Here is a 24,888-nt window from a genome sequence, read left to right as displayed (position 1 = left end):
AAACTTTGTGCAGCGATTTTGGGTTTGAATCGGTCATCTCTGGATGTCTAGCAAATAGTGGAGGACAGTACAAATGAGATTTGTCACAGTACTTGGATCTATCGTCTATTTGAATCAGTATCGTTGTTTGTCGCAATTAAAAATACCCTCAAGGGCCGGATTAGATTATTATTTTGACATACGTTGCGGGCCGGACTTGTGCCGGACATGGGGCGAATTTCTCCCGCGGGCCGGGAGTTTGAGACCCCTGCACTAGTGTTTAACATGCGCCCCAATACTGCCATGGTAATTAAGTCACTAATGTTTAACATGCGCCCCAATACTGCCGTGGTAATTAAGTCACTAGTGTTTCCCTACACAGCTGACCCAGTTAGGCACTGTCACCATACCATTGAATTTCCTCTTGGGGATCAATAAAGTATCTATCTATCTATCTATCTCATACGTGACTCATTCCCTAGACAGCTTTTCATTATGCTCTGCACAGACGGTGCCAGTCATCTCGGTACAGTCGCAGGCTGCTCCTGTGACCCAGAGTGGAATTCACACTACACAGTACAGCGCCATCACCACATGCTATAGACCCTTTCAACAATAAAAACAAAAACAACTTGATGCTTGAACATTCTATTTGGTTCCCAATCCACTTCCTCTGTATTAAAGGTCCAGTATGTAGGAAATAATGGAAAATAAACTGTAACCATTCCAAAAATGATCACCATATGTTGTCAGAGAGTAAGGAAACACAATGAATTGAAGTAATGGCTTATTTGACAACATTACTCTAACCCTGTAAAACCCATGAAAAAAATGAGTTACTGGGCGGAATCTCTTGGAATGTTTTGAACGATTAATTCTAGAATAGCGAATTAAAAATGGGCCTATTTGGGTTGCCAAATTAGCAAAGGCCAACTGTCAACAGCTGTCAGTTGTAGTCATGAACGCCTACGAGAGGCAGGCAAATTTCCAAAATTAAAACAAGAAAAAAAATAAGTGGACATCGGAGGAGCTTCCTGAGATGGTGACGTCTTCATCAAACGAAGAATATCAAGTCTGACGCAGAGCTGGCCATATTTCTCCACAACAGGTAGCCTAGGCTAAACTTCATCTGCATCGCTAACTTCAGCTAAATATGTTACGTTGGTTAGAGAGGTATTTTTTGTTTTCACTGTTTCCGTAATGTGTAGCTGGGTCATGTTTGGAGAAACGTTAAAGCAGCTGCAGGTCAACTAATGTAGCTAAGTCTTCATTACATCTGGCAACCCAGAAGAGGCTCGGGTCTGGTAGTCTTGAGAACGTTCACCAGTGTTTTGATTTTAGCCTACAGAACGTTCGGTAACAATCCTACAAATCGCACCTTTAAGATAACATATGGACAGAGCCGGACAGTAACGGAGTGCATTTACTTGAGTACAATTTTGAGGGATCTGTACTTTACTCAAGTATCATTTTTGGGGAGTACTCATGACTTTACTCAAGTACATTTGAGAGGCAAATATTGCACTCTTTACTCCACTACATTTCTATCCATAACCGTGAGTACCCGTTACTACTTCTAAAAAAAAAGGAAAAAAGAAAAATCTCAGAAACCCTTAATTTGTTGTTTCCCTCTCAAACGTGATTGGATTGTGCAGGCGCCACTGATTGGGACAGCCTATCAGCAATCACCTTCAGCTTTCCGCCAAAGTCAACTCCATGGTCAGATTTAGATAAGAGACGAAACCATGGACGAAACAATGGATGAAGACGCAGCAGGTCCATCCCGGGAATGTGCCAACCTGTGGCCCCACCTCACCAGACTATTTCAATTTTCTGAACAAGTTAATGATAATTTTTGCTTAAAGTGTTTCAATTACAAAATAGTATTTTGTATTTGAAATATGTATTTTAAATACATGTATTAGAAATACTGCCCATCCCTGGCAACATGGTAAAAAGATGAAAATGACTTGATTTTACTTCCAATTCCTTTTACATTCTCCAAGGTATTAACATTAACATTTTTCATAACTCCATGTACGTTTCTGTACATAAATGTAGGCTACTCTTGATACTCAAGTACTTTTAAAAACAAGTACTTCAGTACTTTTACTTAAGTAGACATCTGACTGTTGTACTTTTACTTGTACTTGAGTCAAATTTAGCAAAGGGTATCTGTACTTTTACTCAAGTAATGAAGCTGTGTACTCTGTCCGCCTCTGACGCAGACACACACACACGCATACACACGCATACACACACACACACACACACACACACACTCACTCACACATTTTGAGGCAGCCATGGCCTACTGGTTAGGGCTTGTAACCGAAGGGTTGCCAGTTCGATTCCTGGCAAAATCTGGCAACCTAACAGGTCAACAGACAAGCTCAACCTGACAGGCATTCTCTCTTTCTCTCTCTCTCTCTCTCTCTCTCACACACACACGCACACAGACACATAGTCAAAGCATCACTGATTATACACTCAAATACACAGACACATACACACTTTATCAGATTTTTTTTAGAAGTAGTAACGTGTACTCACGGTTATGGATAGAAATGTAGTGGAGTAAAGAGTACAATATTTGCCTCTCAAATGTACTTGAGTAAAGTCATGAGTACTCCCCAAAAATGATACTCCAGTAAAGTACAGATCCCTCAAAATTGTAAAAGTACTGTACTCAAGTAAATGTACTCCGTTACTGTCCAGCTCTGGTATGTGTGTGTGTGTGTGTGTGTGTGTGTTTGTGTGTGTGTAAGTGTGTGTGTATGTGTGTGTGTGTGTGTGTGTTACAGCCTACAGCCTCTTATCTTGATATCATATTACCAGTAAGGAAGACAAATCTCATCATCTACTTCTTGTAAGTAAGCTTCCATGCGTCACTAGAACCCTCCTCATATCTTCCACTCTTGTGTGTGTGTGTGTGTGCTCTGCAGCTCTGCTGGGGAGAGATGCCCAGATAGGAGCACTTCTGCTGGGGGGAGAGGCCCAGATAGGAGCACCTCTGCTGGGGAGAGAGGCCCAGATAGGAGCAGCTCTGCTGGGGGGAGATGCAGGGAGGAGGTGGGGGAGGTCTGGTGGAGCTGAGGAGTGTTCAGCGGAGGTCATGGTACATGATGATGAATTTACACAGAATTAAAGCAGGCATAGCCACAAAACCGCACGCACACACACATTCACACATACACACACGCGCACACACACATTCACACACACACAGACAGACAGACAGACAGACACACACACACACACACTAGCAAAGGTGCCAAAGACGAAGGAGGCAGACAGAGACAGACAAATAGAGAGAGAGTGAGAGAGAGAGAGAGAAGGAGGGAGAAAGTTCATCAGAGGTCATGGTAAATCATATTACTACATATGTTTCCATGGTAACTCTCTAGGAGTTATCTCTGTTAAATATTGCCCCTCTCTCTCTCTTTCTCTCTCTCTCTCTACAGTAAGTTACGGCAGAGGATTTCTGACTTGTCTTACGTGTACAAATTGATACAAAGAACCACACACAGACACACACACTCACATTCAAATGCTTTAAATTAGATCTGAAGACTGAGTGAATGAGTGAGTGAGTGAGTTTGTGAGGATGAGGGGTGAGATCCTACCCCACCAGATATAAATCAAAGTGTCAGAAAGCAGAAACTCTTGAGGTTGTAAGCCACAGTGCAGCCTGATCTCTCCCCTCCCCCTGATGTGTCTTACAGTAGGTGTGTTAGGACTGCCAAGTGATACAAAAACAAACAGACGATGAATCTAATTACTTACACACAACTCTGGAAAATATGAGGAGGCCACTGCACATTTGTCTGTTTGGTTGCTGAGTGACATTTAAATGAGTTGACGGTCATATTCAAAATGAGACCACTGCACATTTGAACATGACCATCAACTCAGTCGAGTGACGTGTGACTGCTTATTTGTTTCCATGGTAACTCTCTACGAGCAGTAGGGTTATCTCTGCTAAATCTTGCAGACAGATACTCCTCGTCCTTCTGTCTCTCTCTCTCTCTCCCTCTCTCTCCTCCTCCTCTCTCTGTCTCCCTCTCTCTCTCCTCCTCCTCTCTCCCTCTCTCTCTCTCTCTCTCCTCCTCATCTCTCCCTCTCTCTCTCTCCCTCTCTCTCTCTCTTTCTCTCAATGAGAGGCAGAGTCACACAGAGGGTTGTGGCAGAAGTAGCTCAATTATGTGTACACATATATACAACAGACAGTGTTAGCTCAGCGACATAATGTGAAAACAAGGCCTAAAGTAAAAGCTCACGTCAAAGCCCTGCCAGCCTCTCCCTCCCTCTGTCAATTCTACACACACACACGCAAGCAGACGCACACTCACACACACAAACAGGCCCACGCATGCACGCATGCAGACAGGTGCACACGCACACATGGACATGGCCTATCAGTTCATATGTACATGGGCACTGCAGTGTTAAACAGGCCTCAGTTTATATGTGGATGTACATGGACACTGCAGTGTTAAACAGGCCTCAGTTCATATGTACATGAACACTGCAGTGTTAAACAGGCCTCAGTTCATATGTGTCTGTATGGACACTGCAGTGTTAAACAGGCCTCAGTTCATATGTACATGTACTGCAGTGTTAAACAGGCCTCAGTTCATATGTGTCTGTATGGACACTGCAGTGTTAAACAGGCCTCAGTTCATATGTACATGTACTGCAGTGTTAAACAGGCCTCAGTTCATATGTACATGAACACTGCAGTGTTAAACAGGCCTCAGTTCATATGTGTCTGTATGGACACTGCAGTGTTAAACAGGCCTCAGTTCATATGTAAATGGACACTGCAGTGTTAAACAGGCCTCAATTCATATGTGTCTGTATGGACACTGCAGTATTAATCAGGCCTCAGTTCATATGTGGATGTACATGGACACTGCAGTGTTAAACAGGCCTCAGTTCATATGTGGATGTACATGGACACTGCAGTGTTAAACAGGCCTCAGTTCATATGTGTCTGTATGGACACTGCAGTATTAATCAGGCCTCAGTTCATATGTGGATGTACATGGACACTGCAGTGTTAAACAGGCCTCAGTTCATATGTACATGGACACTGCAGTGTTAAACAGGCCTCAGTTCATAAGTATCTGTATGGACACTGCAGTGTTAAACAGGCCTCAGTTCATAAGTATCTGTATGGACACTGCAGTGTTAAACAGGCCTCAGTTCATATGTACATGGACACTGCAGTGTTAAACAGGCCTCAGTTCATATGTGTCTGTATGGACACTGCAGTGTTAATCAGGCCTCAGTTCATATGTGGATGTATGAGGTGGATGTTTTATCATGTTTGTCTCTGTTAAGATGGTAGAACATCAGCAGCATCTTTTTGGTTATGATTAAATTCAGTACAGAATGTCCTCTTTAAAATTGTCTTTATTTGTATATGTTTAAAAGTTACAAATCTTGCAGAGAAAATATATTTAGAGTATAGTAATAATGCCGGTATTTTAAAACATTTGATGGGTTAAAAATAATGTGAGACTCCGTCTGTCTCAAACAAACAGCAACAATAAAATATAATATTTATCAACAGGACAGCTGAGATGCTATAAATGGACATTTAGCTGCATCTTCTGAAGCTACAGTAAAGAGAAGTCTGTTGAAGTCTGCTAAGTTCAGCAGCTACAGCAGACACAGGAGAGAGAAGCATGTTGAGTTCAGATGTGTTCAGCAGCTACAGCAGACACAGGAGAGAGAAGCATGTTGAGTTCAGATGTGTTCAGCAGCTACAGCAGACACAGGAGAGAGAAGCATGTTGAGTTCAGATGTGTTCAGCAGCTACAGCAGACACAGGAGAGAGAAGCGTGTTGAGTTCAGCAGCTACAGCAGACACAGGAGAGAGAAGCGTGTTGAGTTCAGGTGTTGAGTTCAGCAGCTACAGCAGACACAGGAGAGAGAAGCGTGTTGAGTTCAGGTGTTGAGTTCAGAAGCTACAGCAGACACAGGAGAGAGAAGCGTGTTGAGTTCAGATGTTGAGTTCAGCCATCTCCACTTCATCATAGAGGTCTTCATCTCCACTCTGCTGACCCTCTCTGCTCTGACGTCCAGAGGTCTGCTCTCCTCTTCTGCTCCTCAGCCTGAACCAGATCACAGCAGTGACCAGCCCCAGCAGCACACAGCCTATCAGTGGAGCGTACGTTCTGTAGAAAGGAGAGTGCACCCCAAACGGATCCCTGTACAGAAGCCGGGTGCTTCCCTCAGACCAAAACAAAGAATGTGACTCCAGATCTGTTCCATGGACTGTCCATGTGTACACCCCACTGTCCTCTGCTGTGAGGTTGGAGATGACCAGAGAGTGATTAGTTGGCATACGCAAATAAGTCACTCGGTCTCTCAGGTCCTCAGACACAAACATGTGTTCATCCCTGTAATCAGCAATCAGAACTTGTGGTTGTAGAGCTTTCTGATGGTACCACTGAAGCTCACGTATTCTCCAAGACGTATTGAAGTAGACAGTTCCCACCCAGACACTTCCCCCATGAGAAAACATCACCTCAGTGCGGGGGTGGGACTTGGTGCAAACGTAGAGATATGTTGTCCTTATTAGGCCATGCCCACAACATTCATATATCCCAGAATGCTGCAGTGACACAGAGGGAATGATGAGGGAGTAGTCCCCAGTCTGGCTGCCATTTAGCATGTACATCGCCCCCTGTGGTTGGGTCTGATTAATGCGGAGTTGGACATGCCCTATGGGTGTCATTAAGGTCCAGTGCACTTGGCCAGGGAGATCTCCATGTGAAACGCAATGAAAAGTCAGGTTCTCGTCTTCATAAGCAAAGACCATTCCAGAACTAACCTGCATTTGCTTTTTGCTGTAACGTTGGCATTGAGCTCCTCTCCACTCGGTGCAATAGAAATTAAACTCATGTTGCCTAAATCCAGACAGAGCGGCCAGAGAGGTGTTGAGATCCACCTGCAGTCTGCCCCTCAGATCCTCCACGAGTGGCTCCAGAGAGGAGTTGGTGTCCAGGACCAGAGTCAATCCAGACCAGCCATACTGCACGGCATCGAACCAGTCATCTCGGTACAGTCGCAGGCTGCTCTCGTGACCCAGAGTGGAATTCAGACTACACAGTACAGCGCTGTCACCATATGCTACACTTTGATAAGACTCATCTTCATCCCCTGCTGCACAGACGGTGAGACTAAAGTTTGACTGTTCTGTGATGTTTCCTCCTGTCCAGCCTTCAGCCCTGTAGTGTCCACTCTGGGACAGTGTGAGCTTGTGCATTTCAAAATAGAAATAAGAGAAATTAGAAAAAGAGTAGGAGTTCATGCACTTCACCTCGTAGCCGTCTGGCTGTGGTCTCTCTGGCTGTGAGCAGTTGACCACAAGCAGATCTCCATCTCCAGAAACCCTGTACAGCACGTATTCGTCCACCCTGGAGAACCTGGTGTTAAATTTAGCTTTGCCTCCTTCATGTCCAAACATGAGTTCAGGATCTGGACTGAGGTGGACGCCAGTGATGAAAATCAGCAGGACAAATCCACTCACACACACTGCAGACTCCATCCGGAGTTCTGGGTTTGTGTTGAAGTTTAGTCTGTGTGTCGTTCTAATTCTACCAGACAGACTGTGAGAGCTGTGACAGCCTCATCCTGCCCTTCTATCAACCGGAACGTTGTGACGTGTGTGTGTGTGTGTGTGTGTGTGTGTACAGAGTTACAGAGTTACCATGGAGACAGATATGATAGTAGTGATAATCAGTGTCACACATCCGCCATCTATGAGGCCCTCAGTGCTCTCTCATTCTAAAACACACACACACACACACACATCTATGAGGCCCTCAGTGCTCTCTCATTCTAAAACACACATCTATGAGGCCCTCAGTGCTCTCTCATTCTAAAACACACACACATCTATGAGGCCCTCAGTGCTCTCTCATTCTAAAACACACACACACACACATCCGCCATCTATGAGGCCCTCAGTGCTCTCTCATTCTAAAACACACACACACACACATCTATGAGGCCCTCAGTGCTCTCTCATTCTAACACACACACACATCTATGAGGCCCTCAGTGCTCTCTCATTCTAACACACACACACATCTATGAGGCCCTCAGTGCTCTCTCATTCTAACACACACACACATCTATGAGGCCCTCAGTGCTCTCTCATTCTAAAACACACACACACACACATCTATGAGGCCCTCAGTGCTCTCTCATTCTAACACACACACACATCTATGAGGCCCTCAGTGCTCTCTCATTCTAAAACACACACACACACACATCTATGAGGCCCTCAGTGCTCTCTCATTCTAACACACACACACATCTATGAGGCCCTCAGTGCTCTCTCATTCTAACACACACACACACACACATCCGCCATCTATGAGGCCCTCAGTGCTCTCTCATTCTAAAACACACACACATCTATGAGGCCCTCAGTGCTCTCTCATTCTAAAACACACACACATCTATGAGGCCCTCAGTGCTCTCTCATTCTAAAACACACACACATCTATGAGGCCCTCAGTGCTCTCTCATTCTAAAACACACACACATCTATGAGGCCCTCAGTGCTCTCTCATTCTAAAACACACACACATCTATGAGGCCCTCAGTGCTCTCTCATTCTAAAACACACACACATCTATGAGGCCCTCAGTGCTCTCTCATTCTAAAACACACACACATCTATGAGGCCCTCAGTGCTCTCTCATTCTAAAACACACACACATCTATGAGGCCCTCAGTGCTCTCTCATTCTAAAACACACACACATCTATGAGGCCCTCAGTGCTCTCTCATTCTAAAACACACATCTATGAGGCCCTCAGTGCTCTCTCATTCTAAAACACACACACACACACATCCGCCATCTATGAGGCCCTCAGTGCTCTCTCATTCTAAAACACACACACACACACATCCGCCATCTATGAGGCCCTCAGTGCTCTCTCATTCTAAAACACACATCTATGAGGCCCTCAGTGCTCTCTCATTCTAAAACACACACACACACACATCCGCCATCTATGAGGCCCTCAGTGCTCTCTCATTCTAAAACACACACACACACACATCCGCCATCTATGAGGCCCTCAGTGCTCTCTCATTCTAAAACACACACACATCTATGAGGCCCTCAGTGCTCTCTCATTCTAAAACACACACACATCTATGAGGCCCTCAGTGCTCTCTCATTCTAAAACACACACACATCTATGAGGCCCTCAGTGCTCTCTCATTCTAAAACACACACACACACACATCCGCCATCTATGAGGCCCTCAGTGCTCTCTCATTCTAAAACACACACACACACACATCCGCCATCTATGAGGCCCTCAGTGCTCTCTCATTCTAAAACACACACACACACACACACACATCTATGAGGCCCTCAGTGCTCTCTCATTCTAAAACACACACACACACACATCCGCCATCTATGAGGCCCTCAGAGCTCTCTCATTCTAAAACACACATCTATGAGGCCCTCAGTGCTCTCTCATTCTAAAACACACATCTATGAGGCCCTCAGTGCTCTCTCATTCTAAAACACACATCTATGAGGCCCTCAGTGCTCTCTCATTCTAAAACACACATCTATGAGGCCCTCAGTGCTCTCTCATTCTAAAACACACATCTATGAGGCCCTCAGTGCTCTCTCATTCTAAAACACACATCTATGAGGCCCTCAGTGCTCTCTCATTCTAAAACACACACACACACATCCGCCATCTATGAGGCCCTCAGTGCTCTCTCATTCTAAAACACACACACACACACATCCGCCATCTATGAGGCCCTCAGTGCTCTCTCATTCTAACACACACACACACACACATCCGCCATCTATGAGGCCCTCAGAGCTCTCTCATTCTAAAACACACATCTATGAGGCCCTCAGTGCTCTCTCATTCTAAAACACACATCTATGAGGCCCTCAGTGCTCTCTCATTCTAAAACACACATCTATGAGGCCCTCAGTGCTCTCTCATTCTAAAACACACATCTATGAGGCCCTCAGTGCTCTCTCATTCTAAAACACACATCTATGAGGCCCTCAGTGCTCTCTCATTCTAAAACACACACACACACACACACACACAGACAGGGGATAAAGTGGGGGGGAACAGGGTGGAACGCAGTTCCCCCACCTCAGATAAATTAATTCATAAATATATTCTTTCATACCAACGATATAGCGCGATAATATTGTTAAAATAAATTGTGAGTTAATTTTTACCCCTGTTAATTTGTGTTTTAATTTACACCCTTGGTACAAATCAATATGGGGGCTATTTTGACTGACAGGTGTGACAAAGAAACTAGCCATTATTGTCTATAAACATTATTGCTACACCACGATACAAAATATGTTGTCCAGCGGATGCGTCATTTTTCCCCATTGCACCCACACTGGACTTCACTGGATTTTCACTGCTCCTGACCAGCTTTGGTTGGCAGCATAAGACATCACGGTGACTCAGCGATGCTAAAACAAAGCTCCTTTAGTGTCACAGCATAGCCTGGCTTTGAGCACAACAGACCTGCTAATCCACTAATCGGGATGCATAGTGCACCCCACTGGGCTTTTCTTCTGCGGAGTGCATTGATGATTATCAGGGTCACCAATTTAGTGCATAGACAGATTTCCCTATTCCAGATTTCTACTGGATATTATTTGGTATCTAGAATTAATAATGATTTCTTGTGTGTGTGTGAGTGTGAGTATATGTGTGTGTGTGTGTGTGTGTGTGTGTGTGTGTGTGTGTGTGTGTGTGTGTGTATCTTCTAGCGTTAGATAAAACACCAACATCACAGAAAACCACCGCACCACCACGGGGTCATTTTTATAGAAAAGGTACGTAAAGGGAGTGACATTCTCCTGCATTATTACATTCATTATTATGGGACAGAATAAATATTGAATAAATATAACTTTTATTTGACATTTTAAAGTGAACGTGAATAAAAAATAAAATTCTGCAAAAACAAATGCTCATTTGTTCATTGACATGTTGAATTCATATGTTGATTCATAAGATATACAGTGTTATAAGTCAAATGGCCTACATGAATGACTCCCATGAATGAGAAAAATAATATTATCATTTTACAATTTTACTCTGAGAAAATGTTTATTATTTATTTATTTATTTATTTATTTATTTATGTATTAATGTCTTAGATGTTGTGGATAAATAGACAAGTGAAAAAGGCACCCGTTTAGTTCTCATAATCTTTGAGTTCAGGGAAAATGCTGGTGCGCGCTTTATTTACGGTTGACTACTGGCAGCTGTAAGGGCGACATACGTCATTGTTCTGCGACCAATCTAACAGTGATGTAAACCAAGAAAACTTTACGTGTCTGTCGATCTTCTAGCATCGAACAAAGGAATAATTGATAGCTGTAGGATCAGTTTGATTTCAAGTAATCAGCTTTGACAAATTATCTTTAACTAAAACGAGCTGACAGCTGGTCAAAAAGAGTGGGTATAAGGTTAGCGTGCAAATTTAAAGTGCATCGCTAGTAACAACCAACCCCGGTAGGAAATCCACACGTTTTCTCTGCTAGTTGCTTTAACGTCACTTGGTGTTTATCAGTATAGTAAGATACTTGCTGTAGAATAGCCTTTGATGAGCAAACATGCATTGTTAAAAAATAGGAAGAGTCCTTGCAGAATAAGGCTGAGTTAGCTGGTTGATAGCCAGCCTTAGCGAAACAGGCTCTTCCCATAGGTCGCTTGGTTATCGTTGCCTGTCACAGTCCTGTTCAAAACTGAAGTGGAGCTATCGGTTATTTGACAAGCAGGCTACCAACAGGAGCCGCCACCATCACTCCGTTTGACCAGGCGCATGGATCTGTCAACATCAGCATCTTCGGTGAGATCACCCGATTCTCACTGTAGCAGCGTGGTGGACCATAAATCACTGCGTGTTCCGTTCACTGATTTAGCGGGCAGCGAGAAAACGACCGGATCTAACGTTACTATTAACGAAGAAGGTTCCTCTTCAGTGTCTGATGAAGACGACTCGGAACGGTATCAGCTTGGTAAGAAATGCATTATGATCTAGCTAATATATTGTCATATCTAATATCATGTCGCTGATAGTCAGTGGTGTCAATTGGGCTCATTCTACTTTTGCATGTAAATAGAAGGGGGGCCTATGTGTTTTTTGTAGCTATCCAATGATATTTTTTGGAGAGTGGTTGGACTGTCTTCTGGGGTCACTGAACATGATGTCTCCATTTTTTATCACCTGTTTCAACCCTATTTTTCTCAAATTTCTATATTTCACTGTAATTAACAATACTTTTCTCCTAAATCACTGGCTATATTGAATAAAGTTCACAAAACAGTTATTTTCAGGTATGACTATTCATTTTTATTATACAGATGTTTCAGAATACAGAATATCCTTTTTAAAAATGTTTTTTGACATGTACCTTTTTGCATCAACATTCAACAATATCCAAGTGTCAACTTAGAATCAGCAACAATAACAACAAATACAATTATCAGGAAACACCTAGTGTTTATGTCTATGAAACAGTCCTATTTTAAAGCAAACCATCCCCATCATCAATCCCCTCCAGATTTCCCTGGCTAACATTTCCACAAACATTCTACACAATGCTGAAATTATGTATTTGGATGTGTGTATATGACTTGCTTTGACTTAAAGGTGCTCAGTCATTAGAGTCTAATGACTTGTTGCTTTGACTTAAAGGTGCTCTAAGCGATGCTGGGTAACGTAACTTCTGTTGACGTTCAAACAAAACAGAGAGCTAGCTCGCTACTTCCTCCCCCTCCCTCCCGTGCAATTGAAACTCTCCTCCGCACATCTCGTCTGTGATTTGGTGGAACAGTTTGTTATGTTTTTATGGGCTCGGTTTGCCCAGGTTGTTTTTGTTGCCGTTGGAGCCTGGGCTGTCCAAAAAGATTGTGTTTTTTTACAGTGTATTCAGGACACAGGTAGCTAGGGATGGTGAGGTGATGTTTGCTGTAAGTGACATAAAATGTTTTAGCCTAAAAAACGTGTGGCACCGCTAAGACTTAGAGCACCTTTAAACTATAGGCTTCATTAAGTTCTGGCTCAAAGCAATTCACCCTTCGCTAAGTCCCGCCCTCCTTAGTTACTGTTGCTATGCCTGACAAGCTTTAGCACCCTGCACGTCTATTACATAGGGGGAGAACCGGGACTTTTCAATGAAATGTAATTTACAAAGACATCGTACCACACTGAAAGCTAATATTTTGTCACTAGCAACCTACATCTGTCCTCTGTCAAATACAGTTGGAATTTCATCTCTGAACAAAACTGTTCATGAGTTATTTAAGCAGAAGTCGAATGTGCATTTTGTTTCATTCGACTCTCCTGGCCAGAATGAATGGAACAGGCATGGGGGACGAAAGAAACATACCATTTAAGCTATGTACTTCCCACAACTTCAATATTTGACAACATATCATGAATGATACTTCAAATAGCTGTTATTTTAAATAGATTGCTGATGGGCTATACATCTTGGTGAACGTCTGTTAACAACTTCTTGCCGTTATCGTGAAGCGTGTATCTCGCAGTTATGGAAATATCATGCAATATGCCATTTTTTATAGTTAGAACAATATGTGTTCCCAATTATATCATGTTTCTATAGTGTAACATGCTATTTCACTGTCTTTACATGGGTTAGGGCACCACACATCCAAATAAGTGGCCTTCATGACCCACAGGCCTTCAGTCTCCACAGGTTAACGTGGCAAAACTCGAAAAGTTTGTCAGACCTCCCGTGCCTAGTGACGGGTTGCTAAGCCACAATTGGCCTGTGGCGGTTTTCGGGTGTGGCTTAGCGAAGGGTGAATTGAACATCTCTGTGGACAAGTTCAGCGCACTGTCTCTGGTCTAATGCTTGATGTTGGTCCTTCCACTACCCAATGCATAAAGGCATACAACGATTTGTGGACATGGCGTTTAGCGTCATCAGTGTTCAATTCATTTTTCATTTGAGCAGCATCAAATAGTCTATACCAGATGCCGTATAGGACATTCGAGATTCACTCATAGCTTTCTATTGAGTGATGAAGATCCTCCATGATGCCAATTTTGCACAAGCCCATAGTGTAAGAACTAAACCATGTAGGAGGCTCAAATTTTGCATGCTGATACATAAATAGGAATAGTATGTAGCAAAATCGTCATGTTTGGTCTGGATGATCCTGCATGGTTATAGTTGTCCCTCAAAGTTGATCAAAAATGTTATTGGAGTTTTTGGGTGGGCTCTTGTTAGGCCTTCAGAAGACATATTTGTACTCAACATAGGCTCTTGATTTATTTTCCTTACTGAGATAAGTAGAAACACTCACAATGAACAGAAAATAAACTCCTTCAGGGTCTGAACAGCAGACCTCACAAGTCTGAAAAATCATTTTGGTTCTCATTTTCAGAGCACCCAAACACATTGTGGGAATATACAAAAATAAATAAATAAATATTGTTATCTTTATTCTCCATGATCCCTTCTTTTTAAAAACACCAATTTGACCTGTCTTATGCAAATCTTTCTTTTTTACTTTCCACCCTGAACAAAATGCACCATTGAGATCAATATGTTTTGTATAGAGTTACCACAGGTTACTCTATACAACCACAGGTAGCACTGTGGTAACTCTATACAAAACATATTGATCTCAATGGGGCATTTTCCCCATACAACACCAACATTTTAAGGTTTCTGGGAGTGAGTGAGTACTTGTGAAGTGTAGCAGTGGTTGGCTTTGGGTGTTTCATCTGTAGACAATAGATTATAGACTAGTTTTACTGTCAATTTCAACCATGACATGTTGTTCTGTGTTCTCCAGATACCACGGTGTTCTATTAACTAAATCTGATGGGTTGTTCTCTGTTCTCCAGATATGGTGTTCTATTAACTAAATCTGATGTGTTGTTCTCTGTTCTCCAGATATGGTGTTCTATTAACTAAATCTGATGGGTTGTTCTCTGTGTTCCAGACACCACGGTGTTAAGTAAATCTGATGGGTTGTTCGCTGTTCTGTTCTCCAGATACCAAGGTGTTCTATTAACTAAATCTGATGGGTTGTTCTCTGTTCTCCATATACCACGGTGTTCTGTTTTCTGAATGTGCTGTGTTTTTCCTCGGACATGTCTTCCAGACTCCACCGTGTTCTCTTAACTAAATGTGCTGTGTTGTTCTAAATGTTCTGTAATGTTCTCTGTGTTCCAGAGACCACGGTGTTCTCCTGCTCCCTCTGTCCCCTCTCCTACACCGCGCAGATCTACCTCCACAAGCACATCAAGCGGAGCCACACAGATGAATATGTGCGACTGCTGAGGTCTGGAGAGATCCGATCAGAGACTCTGGCGCCCTCTAGAGGTCATGGCAGCATCAACCAGCACACCCAGACCCAGGCCCATTTCCAAAGTGCCACGGCCGTGTCATCCAGGACCACCCTGTCCTGTAAGGCGTCCTTGGAGTGGCGGGAGGAAGTCGGAGAGAATCACATGGAACGCCACCATCACTGCTTCCTGTGCGCAACCAGCTTCCCCTCTGACGACCCCGAGGACCTGCAGCAACCCCAGCAGCAGCTCCTTCCCTCCGACGACCATCTGGACCAACAGCAGCATAGCCAGCGGCGGCAACAACAACAACAACAGCAGCAGCAGCTCCTTTCCTCCGACGAACATCTGGACCAACAGCAGCATAGCCAGCGGCGGCAACAACAACAACAACAACAAAAGCAGCAGCAGCAGCTCCTTTCCTCCGACGACCATCTGGACCAACAGCAGCATAGCCAACAACAGCAACAACAACAACAACAGCAGCAACAACAACACCAACAAACTCCACCTCTACTCCCTGACTCTGGGGACAAACAGCATCAACACCAGCAGCAACAACAACAGCAGCAACCTCCAACTCCACTTCAGCTCGCTGGGTCTGGGGAGTGGCTCTTCATCTGCCCAATGTGTGGCAAAGACTTCCCAGAGGAGGCCCGCCTGAGACAGCACCAGAGCACTCATTCCGGAACACTCCGGAACACTCTAGAACACTCACACCAGAACACTCATGACCAGACGGATCTGAAGGAGCGCCAGCGGACTCGCACCGACGACTGGCCCTACCACTGTTCCCAATGCGGCAAGAGCTTTGCGCCGGAGGCCAGTTTCAAACGCCACCGACGCACTCACACGGGAGAGAGACCGTACCACTGTACTCAGTGCGGTAAGAGTTTCACCAGAGAGGATCATCTCAAACAGCACCAGCGGACTCACACAGGCGAGAGGCCGTACCACTGTCCGCAGTGCGGCAAGAGTTTCACCGAAGGTGGCGCTCTCCGACAACACCAGCGCATCCACACAGGAGAGAGACCATACCACTGTGCTCAGTGTGGGAAGAGTTTCACAACAGACGGAACTCTGAAGCGCCACCAGCGCATTCACACAGGAGAGAGACCATACCACTGCTCTGAATGTGGCAAGAGCTTCACACTACAGGGAGACCTCAAACGACACCAGCGCACTCACACAGGAGAGAGGCCATACCACTGCACCCAGTGTGGTAAGAGCTTCAGTCAGTCTGGCGATCTGAAGAAACATCTACGGACTCACAAGAAAGAGACAGCTTCATAGTCACAGGCTAGGTGAACGTGGACGGAATTTATATATTCTAGAACTGTTATGTCAAAAGAAAAGTCCTCATACTGCAAGTCTAAGTATGTATCTTCTTAGTCTGTCCTGATTGTTGCCAAGACAAGCACGTGGGTGGACAGAACACTTTAGAACACTCCAGCACCAGAACACTCTAGAACACTCTAAAACACTCTGGAACACACTAGAAGCACAAGCAAGTGGGTCGACAGCAAGCGGCAACATTCTAATCTGAACTATTTTTTACAGTCTATGGTCGACAGTCACATACATTTGTGCCTTGACAATATTGTTGGTAGGCTACATTTCTGCAGATGGTGGTGAAGAAAACAACCTTAACTGATGTTGTCTCCTCAACTAGTGTTGAGTTTGAAGTTTTAAACAACAAGAGGGATAGCAAAGATAGCGTAAAGATACAGACAGAAAAGCTAATCATTCTAGCTAATATGAATGGCAACTTCCACACTTAAAACCACAAAGAAAACGATATGGAGAACGATATCATTGGGGATCACTTCCAGAGCCATTTTAAGAATGATTAAAACCTGAAAGCCAATCGAAATCCATCAAATGTTAGACATCACATTCATCACCACAAGGAGAGTTTCCTTCTGTGTAGGCGCCAATGTTGTTATAGTTATCGTTATCTTTATAGCTATCGTTCTTGCTGTGAACAGCCCCAATAGGCTCTTAATTTGATGCATGGGCACAGTGTGAAGTCTTAAGTTAAAAACAAGTCTTAAAACTACTTTAATTAGGCAAAATCAATTGGCCGATTTAAGGTGCAGTCAGTGATTGGCTAATTTAAAAGTGCAGTCAGCAATTGTGAATGAGGCCCCGTTAGTTTATGATAATGTTTACATTTTAGTGTCTTAGGTTGCCTTCACACTGGGTCCGTTTAACTGGACCGTACTCGAGTGCTATTACTACCCCTAGCCCAGACCCAGCTGGTTCAAATTACATTACACAAACACACCTGGGTCCGTTCATGTCATAAACACTATAGCTTCTATTTACCAATATTGCTTAGCAACGTTGCAAAAACGGCAGTTTATTTCCAGTGGGCTATACTACGAATCTCGATTAGTGGGTTAGCGAGGTATGCTGTGACACGAAAGTGGTTCTGTTTTAGCATAGCTGTATCACCAGGGTGTCTTATGCTGCGAACCAAACTTAGTCGGAAGCAGGTTATGTGCTAAGTTATAGCTCAAATCGTGTAAAACTACCGCCCACTGACAAATCAATTATCTTGAAAAACGAAGTTCTCATGTGTAGGATTCTGTCCTATATCTTACAGGTGGAGCTCCGCCTCTACAAACATTTTGGATCTTGCAGGTGCTTTAACAGTGTTGTGTGCCACTATGGACGTGCATACTATACAACATCTGATGACAATCGATTTAATTGATGTTATAGGCTAGACACTAAAAATGGCCGCAGTGTAGATTACGCTATAAATGCGGAAGTAATTGTTTTTTAATAGGCGGTCTTGTGGGTCTCCACGTTTCACGATTGGCCAACATCATCCCAACACCGAGAACACGCACAGATCTGAGCTGAAAGCTTAGTTCGACAAATATATCACATAACTGCTATCGTAGTATCACTTAACTTATACCCCCGAGTCAAAGTCGAAAGCTGCAAACATTAGTGATGTTCCCACACACCATTAGTGAGAGATCATGATCTTGCACAGTATCCATTAGTGAGAGATCTTGCACAGTAACCTAGCTTGTAGCTTGATGGACTATACACTCTGTCCACCGTTTAAATTAAGGCCCTAAAAGTTATTAGATAGACAGTGACTACATTTCCATGTGCACCATATTCTGTTTTTATGTGGAATAATGACAATATTCAGATTGCTCATGTAAACACCTTATTCCAGTATAAGTATGAGTATATATACTCTTTGAGGGAAATTTGGTCTCTGCATTTATCCCAATCCATGAATTAGTGAAACACACTCAGCACACAGTGAACACACAGTGAGGTGAAGCACACACTAATCCCGGCACAGTGAGCTGCCTGCAACAACAGAGGCGCTCGGGGAGCAGTGAGGGGTTAGGTGCCTTGCTCAAGGCCACTTCAGCCGTGCCTACTGGTCGGGGTTCGACCAGTAACCCCGGCAACCCTCTGGTTGCAAATCCGAAGCGCTAACCAGTAGGCCACGACTGCCCCCTAATTCCAGCTGCCATCACCCGATTAATCTCATTCTGAATTCTAAATTCTGAATTCTAAAACATGGAATAGCAGCCCTAGCACATGCCTCTTTTAACCAGAATATTGTGATATGTAAACGCCTTAGTTGAAAAATGCCCCTTTCGGAATATTAAATTCCGTCTGCGCATGTTCATGCAAGGGATTTAGATAGCCTAGTTTGATGCTCTGACACTTGGTGTTGCAAAAAGAGTGACGAGGAGTTCAATTGATGTCATGATGGAATTTATTGATGGGTGAAAGCATTGCTCAAAGAAACAGGCTTTGAGTGCACTGCTGACTAATGAATTGGTACATGGATGAAAGTAGGGCTGGGCGATATGGATGAATGTAGGGCTGGGCGATATGGATGAATGTAGGTGTAACGGATGCCAGCTAGCTTAGCTGTGCTTGTGGAACGTTGGTAAAACCTCACTCCCCGACGCCTCAAGAGTGCTGCTGGCATGCGATCCAGTAGCCTGGGCTATTGGCTCAATTGTTAGCGCGCTTGCCTCCCGATCCGAGGTGCTGCTGTCCCCGGGTTCGAGTCCGGGTGTGTGCAGGGCTGAATCGCGCAGGTTCAACACAACGCAGGTTACATTCGTCGGGGAGTGCACAGCTAACCTAGCTGGCATCTGTTACACTCACCCCCCTAAACCTCACTCCCGATCCGGGTCACGGCACCTGCGTTGTGCTGCACCTCGGATCGGGAGGTGAGCGCGCTAACAATTGAGCCAATAGCCCAGGCTACTGGCTCGCATGCCAGCAGCACCAAGAAACTGAATGAGGACTGTAGCAGCAGCCCAAGCTATCCGGATACTGAATGAGGACTGTAGCAGCAGCCCAAGCTATCCGGATACTGAATGAGGACTGTAGCAGCAGCACAAGCTATCCGGATACTGAATGAGGACTGTAGCAGCAGCACAAGCTATCCGGATACTGAATGAGGACTGTAGCAGCAGCCCAAGCTATCCGGATACTGAATGAGGACTGTAGCAGCAGCACAAGCTATCCGGATACTGAATGAGGACTGTAGCAGCAGCACAAGCACGTTGCACTTTAGACGTTTCTTCTTCTTCTTCTTCTTCTTCTTCTTTTCTTTTTCTATTTATTTCCTTATTTATTTACACATTGCATTGCCATGGAGACAGTGGGCAAAGCATTTTACTACGTATACTCTGTATAAATGTATGTGACTAATAAATTTGAATTGAATTGAAGCATTAGGCTATTACAGTGTTTCCCTGCAGGACGTGTTAGGTAAAGGTGCCATGTGTAAGAATTGAGGTAAAACTATCCAAAAAAATGAGCTGCATGCATCAAAAGAATGAGAAGAAATAAGGGCGATGATGTCATTAAAAAAAAATGACAAGGTATAGTGCTGCAGAGATATCAACCTGAATTAGCATGCTAAATTACTAGCCACAGCCTGTCATAATACCAGTTTCGGCCATAGGAGCTCATTTTTTTTGGATATTTTTACCTCAATTCTTTTTTTTTTTAAAGTATATATTTTTTGGCTTTTATGCCTTTAATGCGACAGGACAGTGGAGAGTGACAGGAAGCGAGTTGAGAAAGTCTGGGTGGGATCTGGAGGGCACCACGGGGCGGGAATCGAACCTGGGTCACCACGGCTGGGACCTTACCTCAATTCTTACACATGGCACCTTTAAGGTGGTGACTGTATAATATAAATTAATTACATTAGAATTGATATTGTACTACATTATGTTATTATATAAACTACTGATTATTTATTCATGACCACACACCTTATGCAGATATTATAGGCAGGCTACTGTTACTATTACACAAATAAATAAAGCCTCAAAGTTGTTGATTCAATAAAACCTGCTATTACAATCGGCTCCAACAGCTCCACCTCTTCCTGTCTCTGGCTGCTTCAGCTGCCAGCAGAACTGGTTGAAGCTTGGAAATATTGTAATTAGCTTAATTGGCTAGTATCATAGTCTACTGTTTTGGACTGTTCGGTTTAACACTTACAATGTTTTCCTCCTTGGGGCAGGTCCTTTTGAGTCTTGTAAGATACTTTCCCAAGAATTTTTTTTAATTATTTTATTTATTTATTTTTTTTGGTTAGGGGAGGGGGCACAGCGTGCCAATGGCAGCTGGAGGCCAATGGAAATCTAGACGCGCCCCTAGCGGCAGCAAATTAACACTCTTACATTACATTTGCTGCCAGGGCTAGTCTAGCAACTCTCCGTTGGCTTGTGAGCTCCAGAAATCGAAACTTAATCAGGCCAATGAAATCGTGTATAGAGTCGTTAGGTCGGCTTAACATAATGATTGATGGCAGAGTTGCAATGGTTTGGCTTGAATTCCCTGCTCCTTGAAAACAAATAAGATGGATGTTGCTGCTGGCGAACAGTGTGACACGAGTTAAGCTTTTATTAAGTTGGCAAACGTTTGAACTAGCCAACTAGCTCCGCTGGTGGGAAACACATGGGACTCATAGCGCTGCCGCTGTCCTATTGTCTGCAGAGGGAATTTGAAAGACAACTGATTATCCCGCCCCTCGGACTGAGCACTGCGAACGGTTCTAATATCTATGTTTTAAACCCCCACCACCAGAAGCAAGAGAAGAGTGTTGTGCTTTTCATGCAGGCATGCTCACCAATCAGAACTGGCAAAACTCGGTAACGTAAAGTAAACTCGCTTTCACTTTAGTTTACTCGGTAACGTAAAGTAAACTCGGTAACGTAAAGTAAACTCGGGGTTTTTTCATCTGTCTTTTTCTCTATCCTCCCTCCCCAGGAAAAAAATGAACTGTAAAATGTAAACAGTAAAACAGTGAAATTTACAGTTCAACTTAATTTTTTTATAGTTCTACCATTGCCTTTACAGTTCGACCATGAATATATCATAACTTGACTATGAACTCTCCCATTACTATGAACTTCATGGTCGCACGTCTGATGCAGACTTTAAAGTTTACAGTTAATAAGTAAAGATGATGGTTGACTGCAATTCAGTTTATAGTCAGATTGCGGTCTTCATAATTATGAGGTTTACTATGAAGTTTACAGTTCAACTAAACATTTTCAACTTCAAAAGTAAATCACATTTATGGGATAGTACCATAGACTGTATAAAATAAAACATGAATTCCCTCTTTTTATATCCTTCACATTCCTGTGCTACCTCTACTTTTAAGCCTACGTGTGGTCATCAAATAGACTATGATATGTTTACTTACTCACATGTTACTTGTATCGAAAGTTTAACAACATGACAGAAAAGGCCTACTGGTTAGCGCTTCGGACTTGTAACCGGAGGGTTGCCGGTTCGAGCCCCGACCAGTAGGCACGGCTGAAGTGCCCTTGAGCAAGGCACCTAACCCCTTCCTGCTCCCCGAGCGCCAGTAGGCACGGCTGAAGTGCCCTTGAGCAAGGCACCTAACCCCTCACTGCTCCCCGAGCGCCAGTAGGCACAGCTGAAGTGCCCTTGAGCAAGGCACCTAACCCCTCACTGCTTGAGCAAGGCACCTAACCCCTCACTGCTTGAGCAAGGCACCTAACCCCTCACTGCTTGAGCAAGACACCTAACCCCTCACTGCTCCCCGAGCGCCGCTGTTGTTGCAGGCAGCTCACTGCGCCGGGATTAGTGTGTGCTTCACCTCACTCTGTGTTCATTGTGTGCTGAGTGTGTTTCACTAATTCACGGATTGGGATAAATGCAGAGACCAAATTTCCCTCACGGGATCAAAAGAGTATATATACTTATACTTAAAAATGAACTTTTGATTAAAGAACACAGTGTCATCCATTATCACATATCACAAACACATCAAAATCGGTCATGGCACTGTTAATAAATACTTCATGGTTGAACTGTAAAAGATCCATAAGTTGACAGTGTTACTATGAACCATCATAGTGAATTTTACAGTAAAACCATTAAATTACCACAAACAAATTAATGAGAATACCAGCACTCTTTTTATGGATAGCTATGTAGCCATAGCTATGTAGTTATGAATCCATGTGTGCAGGATGCAGGAAGACCATCTTACTCAATTTAGCTCTAATATTCTCAGGGTCCTTGTCTCTATAGCACCTGCCCAGGTTAAAAAGACTTCAGTAAACCTAAAACACCATGGAGGAATATCACAACAGAGAGAATGTAGGAAAGCTGAACATAAATGGAGAAACACTAAGCTTCAAATTAACTATATGACATCTTCAAAAAGAGACTTCACATTTATAACTCTGAGTTACTTAGGGCCAGGGAATCTTCATTAATTGTAACATTAATAACTCCCGTGCTCTTTTTGCCATTGTTGATAAGTTAACAAATTCTCCAACATAACAGAGCTACCTCAAGATTTCAAGTCAACAAAAAAAATGTAATGACGTTAGTTCTTTTTTTCCAGCACAGAATTGAAAATATTAGAGTTCACCACAGGCCTAGACAAAATGTAGCCTCCTTACCTGTATTAACTGCTATTGATGGCCAAACCCTTGAAAAAACTGTGCTGCAACTTAGATCATCTACCTGCTGTCTTGACGCTCTGCCTAAACTTCTTTAAAAGTGTTTTCAGCTGTTTGGCATTTGAGCTTTTGCAAATTGTGAACCGTTCTCACCTCAGGCATTTTCCTAGCAGCACTTAAGACTGCAGTTATCAAACCTCTCCTGTTGTGTTTCTTGTCAAATGTGACCGATTGACAATTATTTTCTTTCAAAAATATTGTTACCTTATTCTGACTACCATGAGGCGCCATTACTTAACACAGGGCATCTGAACACACAAAACAATTTTTGATAATTTTCATGACAATTTGAGTGTTTTATTTACCACCCATGTGTATTCCCGGTCTCAAATATGACCGGCCATTAGAAATGAATCTGTGAGAAAATGGTCAGTGTATAAAAGTCCAGAGTCCAGACACATACTTATTGATTAGATGGACTGTGTGCTTCTGTACATTAAAACACACACACAAACACACCCTCACTCCTCCTCTTTGCTTCTATTCCAGCCCCCACTGGAACCTTTCCCCAATAGAATCTTCCCCTTTCTGACTTGCATGAGCTCAGGTCAATGAGGCCTACAGGCCATAAACAGAAAATGAAAGTTCAATAGGTTATAGAACACACGTTCATACAAAGGTCTATCACACCATTAGATGATAATATATGTTTTACTATGGATTTATAACACGTTATAATGCAGCGGTCATTTCTGACCAGGAACACAAAAGTAAACATGAAACGAACATAACAGGAGGGTTAAAAAAAGAAACCTGGATTAATCTATACGTAAGAGTCTGCATTCAGGTAAAAAAAAAGGTACTGGATTTATCACAAATGCTTGTGTGAGATGACAGTTTTTTCCCCCACCTATGTCCTTTATGCTTTCAACTATTATTGTTACGTTGTTCCACCTGTAGGGGGAGTAGAACAGTGTTTGTGCTGTTGTGTTCTGTCTCTGCAGGTAGCTGTGCATGCGCTGATTCAGGGGGCTGGACCTCTTGCTTTATAAGCCGCGTCCAATCCCATCCCCTCGCCGCACTTCCTCGTTACTGGGGCGCATTGTCGAGACGTGCTTTCGTCGGCACTTCGTTATTTGTGTTGTCACGTATCCGTATAGTTAATCACATGGCTTCATTTATTTAATTCATACATATTGTAGTTTATGGTACGTGCGTTGGTGGTGGCTTGGTGACGGGTTGACACTTTTTGTATTATAGGTTTAGTTAGAGTAGGGAAGGAAGACACCGGAACACTCACAAACTTTTCTGTATTTTGTTTTCAAACGCGAGCAGAACGTTAATACCATCTTAGTCAGTAAGTCCAAGGGTTTTCTTTTACATTTTGTATTGTTTTCACCGCCACGTTATTCCGTCTGTCTGGGAGCTTTACTTTATTAAATTTGTCAACTTTGCACTACGTCGACTCTATGGCTTTCCTTATGTTATGTTGAACCATTCTTTATGATTTATGGTCACGTAACATAAATGGGGGCTCGTCCGGGATTCTGTTGTCTTTCACAGTCCAAGT

General features: G+C 43.4%; 1 protein-coding gene and 1 long non-coding RNA gene across 3 annotated transcripts; one reads left to right on the top strand and one right to left on the bottom strand.

The window, feature by feature from the left end:
* The first annotated feature begins 11,307 nt into the window (after positions 1–11,307).
* Positions 11,308–18,095, top strand: LOC121718895 (zinc finger protein 586-like). Of its 2 annotated transcripts, XM_042104310.1 has the most exons (3): positions 11,308–12,049; positions 15,012–15,071; positions 15,245–18,095. In XM_042104310.1, exons 1-3 carry the CDS (start codon positions 11,854–11,856, stop codon positions 16,648–16,650), a joined length of 1,662 nt encoding a protein of 553 aa, XP_041960244.1. In that variant the 5' UTR covers positions 11,308–11,853; the 3' UTR covers positions 16,651–18,095. The 2 variants fall into 2 exon arrangements, with proteins under 2 accessions (XP_041960244.1, XP_041960246.1); XM_042104312.1 differs by lacking the exon at positions 15,012–15,071.
* Positions 13,502–17,153, bottom strand: LOC121719111. The gene is made up of 3 exons (XR_006034173.1): positions 17,142–17,153; positions 16,050–16,060; positions 13,502–13,872 (listed from the first exon to the last, which is right to left on the bottom strand). It is a non-coding gene; the product is annotated as an uncharacterized LOC121719111 (long non-coding RNA).
* Positions 18,096–24,888: the final 6,793 nt, after the last annotated feature.

Source organism: Alosa sapidissima, chromosome 9 (assembly GCF_018492685.1).
Source record: "Alosa sapidissima isolate fAloSap1 chromosome 9, fAloSap1.pri, whole genome shotgun sequence".
NCBI classification, from domain to species: Eukaryota; Metazoa; Chordata; class Actinopteri; order Clupeiformes; family Clupeidae; genus Alosa; species Alosa sapidissima.
This window is presented reverse-complemented; position numbering and strand designations above follow the sequence as displayed.

Excerpts from the sequence above, each read along its gene's own strand:
- LOC121718895 (XM_042104310.1), top strand. The coding sequence starts at position 11,854 with ATGGATCTGTCAACATCAGCATCTTCGGTGAGATCACCCGATTCTCAC. Across the intron at positions 12,050-15,011 it reads CTCGGAACGGTATCAGCTTG|ACACCACGGTGTTAAGTAAA; the intron begins GTAAGAAATGCA and ends TCTGTGTTCCAG. Across the intron at positions 15,072-15,244 it reads TCTGTTCTCCAGATACCAAG|AGACCACGGTGTTCTCCTGC; the intron begins GTGTTCTATTAA and ends TCTGTGTTCCAG.